At 39.6% G+C, this 11,981-nt stretch overlaps 1 protein-coding gene and 1 long non-coding RNA gene across 3 annotated transcripts; one reads left to right on the top strand and one right to left on the bottom strand.

Annotated features, from left to right (window-relative positions):
* Positions 1–423: 423 nt before the first annotated feature.
* LOC307046144 lies at positions 424–4,617 on the bottom strand. Of its 2 annotated transcripts, none has more exons than XR_013810076.1 (5): positions 4,076–4,311; positions 3,941–3,990; positions 3,763–3,864; positions 526–3,685; positions 424–441 (listed from the first exon to the last, which is right to left on the bottom strand). It is a non-coding gene; the product is annotated as an uncharacterized lncRNA (long non-coding RNA). The 2 variants fall into 2 exon arrangements; XR_013810075.1 differs by lacking the exon at positions 424–441 and adding an exon at positions 4,603–4,617 and having other exon boundaries at positions 2,502–3,685; positions 4,076–4,218.
* Positions 4,618–4,660: 43 nt separating this feature from the next.
* yrdc (yrdC N(6)-threonylcarbamoyltransferase domain containing) lies at positions 4,661–10,226 on the top strand. The gene is made up of 6 exons (XM_079692339.1): positions 4,661–4,923; positions 5,698–5,893; positions 7,003–7,117; positions 7,212–7,331; positions 7,491–7,621; positions 9,329–10,226. The coding sequence occupies exons 1-6, from the start codon at positions 4,752–4,754 to the stop codon at positions 9,405–9,407; spliced, it is 813 nt and encodes a 270-aa protein (XP_079548465.1). The 5' UTR covers positions 4,661–4,751; the 3' UTR covers positions 9,408–10,226.
* Positions 10,227–11,981: the final 1,755 nt, after the last annotated feature.

Genomic DNA, 11,981 nt, shown 5'->3' with positions numbered 1-11,981 from the left:
GCACCTGGCACCATGTGTTCCTGCTGCACATGGCACCATGTGTTCCTGCTGCACATGGCACCATGTGTTCCCTGGCACCATGTGTTCCTGCTGCACCTGGCACCATGTGTTCCTGCTGCACATGGCACCATGTGTTCCTGCTGCACATGGCACCATGTGTTCCTGCTGCACATGGCACCATGTGTTCCCTGGCACCATGTGTTCCTGCTGCACCTGGCACCATGTGTTCCCTGGCACCATGTGTTCCTGCTGCACATGGCACCATGTGTTCCCTGGCACCATGTGTTCCCTGGCACCATGTGTTCCTGCTGCACCTGGCACCATGTGTTCCCTGGCACCATGTGTTCCTGCTGCACCTGGCACCATGTGTTCCCTGGCACCATGTGTTCCTGCTGCACCTGGCACCATGTGTTCCCTGGCACCATGTGTTCCCTGCTGCACCTGGCACCATGTGTTCCCTGGCACCATGTGTTCCTGCTGCACCTGGCACCATGTGTTCCCTGGCACCATGTGTTCCTGCTGCACCTGGCACCATGTGTTCCCTGCTGCACCCACTCATCAACAGGCAGCCAATCCACCCACTTCTCAAGTGCTTCTCCACAGCGATGCCACTTCTTTCTCCATATATAGTGTGTGTGTGTATCGAACCCCTCCCCTGTACCTGCAGTGCATTCAGTTCTGTGTGGCATTTCGCAACATATTCATGAACTATAAGTGATTTGTTTCTGTTGAGTCTCTTTGTAGTCGTTAAAAACAGGATTAGTTTGCTTATTGAGATTTAGCAACGTTAATGCTAATGATTGCAGGGAAAGGCAGTAGATCCTCTTGTTGTGAACATAATCAAAGTGTACATAATAACCCTCGATATTCACTCTGAATCGATCGAAACAAATGAGTGTTGTCCAAGCACTGATGACTTAATATTTCCATGTTCCTGGCTTGAAGGTCAGACACCTGAGCAGGAAAACAAAGCGTGTCTGTATATCCTTGTACTGTACTACAGGTCCTCACAGATGCTTCTAGCTGGTACGCAACGGACCAGAATGCACTGTATATTAGAGGAATTTAATTTGAATAGGTAATGCTCCCAGTAGGAATTTGACGGGGCCCCTCATACTCAATATGAAGTAATTCTTCAGTGTTTTTGTTTTCTAGGAAGACTAGTGTAGTCCAGGAAATGTGATTATTCTTTTTTTTTTTTTTTACTTTTGACAAGTTATTTACCAATTGAGAAAATAACCTGGGATCCAATCTGCCTGTTTAAGTGAAATTAAAACTTCATAAGTTGCCTATAACTTAAACTAATTTAAAATTGTACATGTTAATTTATTTAAATACTTGATTCTTTCATTATACTGGCAATTATCTTCAAGATAGCAGAGAGAAATCTAATAATTTATTCCAATCAATTGTTGTACTTTTGTGTTGAGCTGTTTTTGTGTTACTGATTTGATGTTTTCCTACTTCTCTTTTTGTTGAGAACGTAATGGGTATTGCTAAAAGCAAGAAAATAGGCCTCTATAGTAGACTGCACAGTAAAAGAAATGACTCTCGAGGATCCTCTTGTTTGCAAAGATTGTCCACATGAAACAGTAAGGAACTACTGTCAACATCCCATATGTTATAGGGTTGTGACCCTCTCAGGGATGCATCAAGTCATTAGTGATCCTGAACCGCTCTCTCACCAGACGCCCCACGCTCGCCCTTCCTTTGGCTGCACTCTTCCCTGCTAATGCACACTTGTAAAGTGAGTGATCTGACAGCTTGTTGGCTGAGGTGCACAACCACTACAGACTTTTTTTGTACACAACTGCTGTAAAGTAGCATTTCAAAAAGATGGTGTCCTGGCGACAGTGTAAATACAGTACAATTTAGTGTAAAGATCTTTGAGAAACTTGTAGATTATTCTAGAATTTGTATTTTTGTATAGACTTTTGAATTACTTACTCTCAGAGTTTGGAGCTTATGTATACCCTCGATCCTATCCTTGCATTCACACAGTCACATTTATGCAGAACAGTTGTTGCTGTGTTTAGTTGAATCAAGCAGCTGGGCTTTATGTACAGTCCCCATATTAACTAAATATATATGCTCAGAGTATAATTCAACAGTATTGTTTCACACGGGACACAATGCAATGATAGAAGGTAGGCATTATGCCCTGTATCCTAGAGTGTGGAGCTACTCGGCCTTACAAACTGTCCTGTGAGCCTCCTTGCCTTCACAGTCTCCGCTTCAGACAGACCTGCCATTGAAACGCCGACACACTCATCTTCATTGAGTCTCAGGCAATCACACAGCAGCAGATCACAATGAGGCAAACGCATCGAGACAGAAAAGCTTTTTGTTTGACTAGAAACAGCCGTCTGTTGGGACAGTCATCACTGGATATGCAGCGTAACGAGTGAAGATATATTGGATCCGGGTTGTAGGATCACATGTCACATCATTTGTCTTGCCTTTTTTTTTTCTTTGTTTTCCTGCCAAACTTTTGAACAGTGAAGCTTTCCTTCCATACAAATGTGCCAAGAAGGCAGTAAGAAATGTTGTGAAAGGCTGCAGTCACTCATTTTCTGCTCTAAAACCATTCCATGTATGCAGTATTAGAGATCAGGAGTTTGCACTCGGTTCCATTGGATTACAAAATCGTTTCTCACCATTTCCCTGTTGAAGCACTCGGCAAAATGACTGCCAGTTCATCCCATCAATAGATATGATCACAAATGCATACAGTCAGAGAACACAACTATGCAAGTTTACATGTGGCATCCAGTTCAAATCAAGATTATTTATTCCCCCCCTCTATTTAATGATATCCTGCCACAACCTTATAGGCTGAACAATGTTTATTGAACTCCAGTCAATTGCATTTCATATGTGGAGTTGTGTTTAAGGTACTGATCCCATGAATGTTGCAACACAGCGATCCTTTGACATGCTGTTCGAACCAACTGGACTTGTTTGAAGGAGTATTTACTGAATGAATCATTAAATTCTGTTTTAAGAATTATTTTTGGTCAAATGTATGCAGCTTCTTTTTCTGTTCTTACTTTTACACTTTATGCGTAAACATGTTTTATTTGGGCTCACGCCATTAATGTAATCATCTCAGCTTTCTACTTCATAATTATTTGTTGCCTCATTATCACAAATAAAAGTTCAACCGCTGCCCCTTATTTGTTTAATCAATAAGCAGATTTATAAATGACATGTGGCCCAGGGGGGTTTTCTGTTTAAGTCGAGCTTAATGGTAATGAGAGAAATCACTGGAGGAGACATTTGTTTGGAAGCAACTTGTTAAGTGTTTTTGGAAATAGACTTCCAGATGTCCTTACATTTCACTTTTGGCAAAATAAAGAAAAAAAACATACGCTTCGAAATAAATGTTTTTACACCCAAAGAGCGGTGAATTGTTAAGGATTTGTATTTTTTTAAAGAGAATGTATAATGTAAAAATGTGCTTGTTTCGTACAAAGTAATATTATACATACATTTCTGGACTAAGAGCAATATAATACAATAAAACCTTATCCTTGTCACTGAAATGTTTGCTTCTCCATCTCAATGAAGTCTTACTGATCAAATTGATATTGACATCTTTGTTTATTAATAATTAAAACAAATTAGAGAGTTTCACTTCTGGTCAGTCCTGCAAAGGTAAAGTCACATCCTGAAGAGACTTTCTCTGTTGAAATAAAGAAAAAGTAAAAAACTAAATCTGCATTAAGTCACATAAGTACAAAGAGAAAAGAGGGAGCTTACCACTAGGATGTCACTTAGTTTTTTGAGGTCATTCAGGACTTGGTTGCATATTGTAATATGATCTGAAAGGGTCACCAGTCTGTCGCTGACATCCTCCAGTTCCTGTGGAGGAAAACCCGTCGATAAGTGAGTTCCTTTTTGGGCAGAGAGACGTCAAAAATCTCAGATAGTGGCTCACCTGTTTGTCCGGTGCAACACCTTCATCTGTCTGCAGGGCCAGGGTGCCTTCTGTACCACAGGTAACTTTTTTTTAAACATACTTCGAGACTGCTTAATAACATTAAAGTATGCTAACAATTACATGTTTTCTTACCTGTGCTTGAATCCATGACTAAAACGTTATCTCATGTCCTGTAAACTGTCGATTTCTATGTTGCCCCTGCTTTCAGATGATTTAAATCAATGCTCGCAGGTGCCTTAAATCATCCTAATTAATGAGTGAAGCAAGGAACACACCTGGAATCATACAAATGAAATACATGTGTTGAAAAATGTGCTATGTCTGGACGGTTTGAAAAAGTTCCAGTAAATACCAAGATTGGTAATTTTGCCTATTTATCTTTAAAGCAAAACTTTTTTTTTAAAGTTCACTACATTTTAAAATGGGTTCTGTTTGACGGTGCTTCTCGGCACACAAGTTTTTACTATGATGGTAAAAAAAAAAAAAAGATAACATAAAAAGCACAACTGTTAAAAAAAAAAAAGATATTCCGAATAATTTAAGGACAGCTGTACAAAAATACACTTTTCAACCAATCCATTTTTGTATCAAATGTTTCCTTTAATGTCATCTTTGGACTCATTACAATAAAATATAAAAAACATATAATTCACTAAAACCTTTTTTTTCTGAAGCAACGTGCTCTGCCCCTTTAAGAAAACCGCGTTGTTGTGTTGGGGGCGTAACCCGGAAGCACTCTTGTTATTTCATCAGGCGACAACATGCTCCCCGGCTGAAATGAGACATCCACCGCTGTATCTTCGCTTTTATGAGGCCTGTTTGTAACATCGCTGTTGAATTAATCAAATCCAGAAGAGCTCATAGTTCAGCCGCAGCTCGGAGACTCGGAGGAGAGATGTGTAAAGAGCTGAAGACCAAAGTGCTGCGACTGTTACCGCAGAGCTGCAGCGGGCCGTCTGTCCATAAAGAGGGCTTCACAGGTCGGCTTTCATTCACATCATAAGTGCATCCCTGTTATAACATCAGTTTGAGAATTTGACAGCTATTTTTAGCCACTGAAGAAGCATTTGCACGCGATGCTTGTCAGTGAGTAACGTAAACATTGCAGCATGTTACATCAGATTCCTGTCATGCATAACTTGGACAGCCGAATACACACCTACACAGATCCGATTTCATGGTCCAATACTTTCGACTGCAGTGCTACTACTTAAAACATAATGTGTGTTACACCTTACTTTATTTTCTTTGTTTTTCACCACAAAAATGAATCAAGAGCTTTGTTATCTGATCATATATTTGAAGACTTTCCTTTATTTTGGAAGATGTGGTGCTTGGTTTCTTCAATATCCTGAGTAAAGAAGAAACATATTTAAACATAATTATTGTGCTAATACAAATAACGATAAAACAAATGTATTATTTAGTTTTTCTTAAAGATGTTGAGCAATATGCAAAACATAGGGGAGCTCTAATCCCAGGTATATGTAGGTTGAGCTCCAAAATAGCTGAATTCTACTTTTTCCATAAGGTTGAATATGACTACTATTATAAGGACATAGGCGTTCATATGTGTAATCAGTATGCTCCTTTTATATGCAGATCTTAAACAATAAATGTAATTGATGTATTACCCCAAAATCCGTTCTCAATCGATAACTCAAATAGTTTATACATTTTTCTTTCATCAATGTATGGTTATGTGTGTATTGTGGTGAATGATGCCTTATTAACCCCCTCTTTCTGAACTGCAGATGGTGCTGAAGTCCTGAGTTGCACGGTGAAGGCTCTGAAGGAGGGTCATGTGGTCGCTGTTCCCACAGACACCATCTACGGCCTGGCGTGTCTGACCCAGAACTCTGAAGCGGTCAAAAAAATCTACGACATCAAAGGACGAAATGGAAATAAACCACTGGCCATCTGTGTCGGAGAAATCCAGGATATCTATAAGTAAGTGTTTGTACTGCTGCTTTACAACTAGAGATCGATATGGGGATATTCTGTTGTTTGATGGACATGATTGTTGTCGAACAGAGCTATCATGTGTTAGTGTAATTTTAAAAAATCAGTTCCAACTGTATGTGTCAGTCCTTCAGACGTGTGATGGTTCTTTGCAGACCCACAAAACTGCACAAACATGTTAGTCATTCACAGATGAGTCACACACAGAAGAGGAAGCGATGTGTTCTTCACACCAACAAGACACATTTTACATTTTGTGACAGTGACAGATACACCTGCTGTCACAGAAAGACACCATATTCATGAATTCATCTGTTGGTAGATCACAGAGGAGCCAAGGCAGACTAAGATAATGACACAATAGGCGCTTTCACACCAAGTACTTTCCCGTACTTAGTTCATCAGAACTCTTTAGTTCTGATGAACTAAGTACAGATCGCGTTCACACCGGAATAAGTCCCTGAGGGAGGATTAGGCAAATGAAGCCGCTGACGTCACTTCTTCTTCTTCTGCTTTGGGTTTACTGGCAGGCCGCAAACAACTTCACCGCATATACTGCCACCCGAAGTCCCCGAAGTTGGGGAGTGGCTTCAGTAGAAGATGCTGGGAGTCCCAGCATCTTCTACTGAAGCCTTCAGAGTAAATCGCCAGAACGCCGACACCTCCTCATCTCCTCCGCTCCCACATTTTATTTTGTGTTGCCATAAGTTAGTCTCTCTTCGTTGGTGCGCTGGGCTAATGCTAATAATGCTAATGCGAGCAAATAAAATGGCCGCTGGTTTGCAATCCGCCCAGCCAATCAGACATAGGAACCTTTTTCTCCCATGAAAGTACCTTTTTCAGCTGGGACTGAAAAGGGGGTGAAAAGGTTCTGATGAACTAAGTTCTAGTTCCTGATTTTTTTTGGTGTGAACGCACATTTTCGGAACTATATCGGAACTATACTGGGAAAAGTACTCCGGTGTGAAAGCGCCTCATATTATCAGAATTGCAATGTGGAAATGTGCAGTAGTATCTAACATTGCATAGATAATGACTTATTTTCCGCCAGCTTTGTAGCACTCCTAAACGTAATCATTGTTTGCTTCCATGGTCAGGTTCTGTAAGGTGAAGGTGAAGGAGGCGCTGCTAGCCGACCTGCTGCCTGGTCCCGTCACTCTGGTGTTCGAAAGATCTGAAGTACTCAACACAGATCTCAACCCCTTTACCTCAGTAGGTCCACTCTGTGAATCTGGATTTGAATCTTAAGGAAAATGCAAACACAAGTTTTATAGATGAATAAATGTTCACGTTTATTTGTCCTCAGCTTGTTGGCGTGCGTATCCCAGACCATGGCTTCATGAGACGCCTCTGCCAGATGTGCGCTGAACCACTGGCACTAACCAGCGCCAACATCAGCTCACACACCAGTACTGTGGAAGTGCATGTAAGTATAAACATTTATGATTTTTCATCAGTCTCACATTTAATATGTTTAAAAATGTCCCCGTAGGTTTTCCAGTTGAAAGGGTGTCTCTCACTCAAATCTCTTTTGTTATTGAAGTTGATTTGTTAATGCTGCTGTGTTTCCTTTTTCTTCTTGAAGGAGTTTCAGGAGCTCTGGCCCAAACTAGCAGTGGTGGTGGACGACGGACCAATAGGAGACCACAGCCGCCTCGGATCAACAGTGGTGGACCTATCAGTACTCGGCAAATACCGCATCATCAGACCAGGCTGGTGAGTTCATGCTCTTATTGACTTAACTTACACTTTAGCTGCGGCTAGACGTGCCCCTTTTCTCTCTATATGAAATCATATGGTATACAGGAGCACTCAAGCTTTACAAAACACAAAGAACTATTAAAGGTTTATTACAAATAATACAAACCTGCTCTTATATGCAGTCAGCTTTTCTTAAATTGCACTGAGCAATTACTTTAGCATTTAAGTGGTTTTACATTTTACCAGTGATATATGTGTTTGGCCTCTTGACTATTTATTACTGTATATGTTCACAAAATAGATTTGAAAGATAAAGGTCACATTATACTTCTATGCAACGACATCACGAAAACAAAGGATGTGAAATGGTGGATCAGGTTTTTTACGTAAATATTGATTAGAGCTATCTGTATGAGGCTGATGCTGCAGTTTGTTATCTGGTAATGTAATATTGCACAACACTACATCATTGACAGAGTAATGATGTGCATTTCCATAATATACATATGCAGTGTCCCAAATGCATCTTACTTTCTCATGCTAAAGGGGTTTTTTAGGATGCAAAGGGGAAAGGTGACAACATGTAGTATACTCAAAGCAGACAGTATGCATATTATACTAAATCCAGTCCGTTTTGAGTACTAGTTTGGAGGATGCTTACAAGTAGAACATATAAAAATATATTTTGAAGTGGTGGTAAAAAAGCTAAATGTTTGACTGTTTCCTGATTTGCATACTTACACTTGATACTATGAGTGCATTAGTGTGTTAATACCCACAAGTATGGCAAAGTGTGGGGTACTTATAGTGTCTTACCGTCCAGAGCTTTAGCCGTGTAGCGGTCGCTCCGATGAACACCAGAATCATACAGATTTCAAGTAAGCAATATTATGATATAATATTATGTGGGTGACAATGGCTGTTTGAAATGTGCCATTAAAATAAGAAGAAGCAGTCAGATGTTGGGACTTTCATTTCTGGCTAGTCTATAACAGCCGTTTGAGATTTGAGAAGACACTTCAAAATGCACGCACTACACAAGTAAGTGAATAGTGTACACAGTGTACTTCATGGAAGTGTCATTTCTAAAGTGTTACTATTGAGACAGCATTGTTCAAACTTGTGAAGTGAAATCAACAGTAGCTTTCCAAAGTTGCAGTATTATTGACAACTGATGTTATACATATTGCTGAATTCAATATGAACTGCTGTAACAAATATCCAAGGATCAGTATGTAGTACATATTCTGTATAGAGTTAGTACTTACTGTAGTATGGATTTGAGGCCCTGATCACATTAGCCTATGCACATTAGCAGGGAAAAGTTGAGCAAAGAGGAAACATATTCTTACATTTGTTAGTCATAGCACAAGAGACAAAGTATGCAAACTGAGGAGTAATAACATCCTCAGATTTTGCAGGTAAGTACATTTGCAGCAAAGGCAGAAGTACAGGCTAATTTTCTAGAAAGTCATTTTTGGTTTATTGCTGTGCTTTCTATTAAAGCAACACTGTCATCACAATGTGCTCCACCACTGGGCGGGGCGGGGGGGGGGGGGGGGGTGCACCTGCAGCACCAGATGTAATTATGAATCTCTGGGAAACTAGTAAACAAAGCATGTGGATTCAGGATATGTAAATGCCGTAGTAATTAATGGTGTTTCTGCATCAGATTCAAACATGGCTCCTCGGTACATGAAGTGACTGTGATTCTGTCTTCAGCGCACTCTCTTCTACGGTTGATGTGCTGGAGCACAAATACGGACTGTCAGAGGACTCGGGGAAGAATGACCTTGTCTGAACTGTCTACTCTCCACAAGCTGAGACGCACAAACAGCGTTAACCCCGACGGGGGGGGGGGGGCCTTCTCCTGAATGATTTTCATGGTCACATTGGAAATGGATCTTTTGCGGGAAGGACTCAAACTCAGGAAAAACGTGATGGCAGATATTTTTCGGGTGGCGGCTTTGAGGTCTGGAGTAACTTCTCTTCTCTCTATGAACACAATTCATGCCTTGCTTATTATGTTGGGGTTTCAGAGTCTCACATTTCTGCACCATTCAGAAAAAGGTCAGTTACATAGTATGGGATTTGATGGTTGTTCTATAAAATATACACTATTTTCTTTGTATTGCCAAAGCTTTGAGGCTACAAGGAGAATACATATTTAGTTTTTATTTTAATATTTCTATAATGAAAGAGGTGTTAAGGCACTTATTTTATGGTTTGAAATGGTCTTTAATAAAATAAGGGAGGGGAGAAGTTCTGTGAATGTCATGGATTATACATCTAACTTGTTGAGTCTAGATTTATTTTGTATTAACTTATGAATCCCCTATATTTATTTGATCCGCTTGTCAATCTAACATTGACAGACTTACACTATAATTGGTATCCTGCTGTTGTAGCTTAAAATACATTGCATTTACCTTTTTTGAAAATACTGTACAATTTCATCCAGACTGCTGTTGATTGTCATGTTGAGCATGTGGATAAACAATAATACAACTGCCAACTTGCTCATTTAAGACTTATTTTTTAGATTCTCATCTGCCGACGTCAACTTGTTTTGGTGGAGTTTTAAACCTCGGCATTGCCACAATAAATATTTTTTTCAGTATTGAAGTCTTATTCGTCATGCATGAGAAATATGTCCGCATTTTATTTCTAGGGGTGTTTCTCAATGTCGAGGAAGGCTGCTCCAGAGCCACTTTTTCAAGGATGCTACGTCATCGAGTGCCGCCGAAGGACTGTTCCAATGTCCAGCATACTTGGAATTCTACCGAGGCCGGCGTACTTCGTTGCGGGAAATTTCGAGGCTGCACATGTGTAGAATCCGCGGTCTTAAAATCCCCACAATGCTTTGCGCACGGACCAATTTCCAAATCTTTGGCGGAAATCGCGCTCCATTTAAGGCGGGGCCTCGCATATGACGCACACCTGTTAGCCTGTTCCGCAATTCTTCGTTTTCCGAGGCTAGAAAGGATTCTTGCATCGCTTTTGAAGGACCTGACTTCAGAAGCGTCTTCCAAGGAAGCGTCCTCGACATTGAGAAACACCCTAGGTCACCCGACCCCCCGGGTGGGCGCCAGGGGGGTCACGCAAAGTTTGAGGGAAAGGGGAATCTTCTTCTTTTTTTAAAGATACCTTTTATTTTATTTTTTTAGATGTAATTAATAACTGCATAATATCTATCAATCTATGTGTCCTTTGATGCCAATCTTTTAATATTTGTTATTTATTAATATTTTATTTTTTTGTTTTTAAATCACACGACCGCCCTTCAAGCCAATCAGAATCGAGCTGCCGCTACTGAGAGTGAAACTGAGTATATGCTCAGCTTTTGGAGCTCGTGAATATTTCGCTCTGCAGCTGGATGAGAGCACGGATGTAGCAAATATTGTTGTTTATATACATATATGAATATAAATATGTTTATTGTTAATATTACTGTTGAATATTATATAGAAAATTATTAAGGCATAAGTAGTTTTCAAAAATGCTAAAATGTTAATTGTTCATATTACTGTTCAAAATTATATAATATTATAAAGACAGAAATCACTTTAAAAATGCTTTAAAAATATGTTTACTGTTGATATTGTGTTAAGAATGTTTATAACAGAACACACAATGAATGTAATGAATGACAAACAAAAGATAAATACAAAAAATGTTTAGAAGAATAACTGATTATTAATTATTAATACAAATATATATTAAGAAAATGTATTAAGCTGTATGATTAATTAGTCATACTCATCATTAAAAAAAAAAAATGCAAAAGGGGGGTCCCTGCCAGAGGAAAATGCTATATGGGGTCCTTGGCATGGCAACGTTTGGGAACCCCTGCCCTAGGTGTCTGGAGGTTAGTCTTTTTGAAACGAAACAAAGAAACAACCAGCAGAAACCACTCAGTACCAGCATACTTTTATTTAAAGTACCCTTTTACTTGAATAGACAGCAGGCTTTTATCAAACAAGTCCATGTAACAGAGTGCTCCAGGAATTGGTACATTTCTATTCATGTGTCCACTTTTAAACATAGAGCCTTGGCCTTAAAACTTCCCATTCTGTTGTTGTTATTAAAGTAACTGAAGGTTATGTTGCCCACGATGAACATGGCTTCTCTCCATAAAAGGAAATTACATCAAATCTCAGATTAGCTAACTGGTAAATATTAGGGACATTTGGCTATATTTGGACTGTTTTTGCAGCCATAAGACGGCTGTCTGATTCACTTTACTTCCAGACGGATTGATTTATGCTGATGTTGATGCTAATCTGAATGCTAACACTTTAGGGTATATTATTTTACTTGCCAACAAACGTACTTCTTCTGACATTTGTGTTAAGCTCATTAGTTTTAATAACCT

Source organism: Notothenia rossii, assembly GCF_949606895.1.
Source record: "Notothenia rossii genome assembly, chromosome: 7".
NCBI lineage: Eukaryota > Metazoa > Chordata > Actinopteri > Perciformes > Nototheniidae > Notothenia > Notothenia rossii.
Note: the sequence above shows the minus strand (reverse complement) of the source record. Positions and strands in the feature narration are given on the sequence as shown.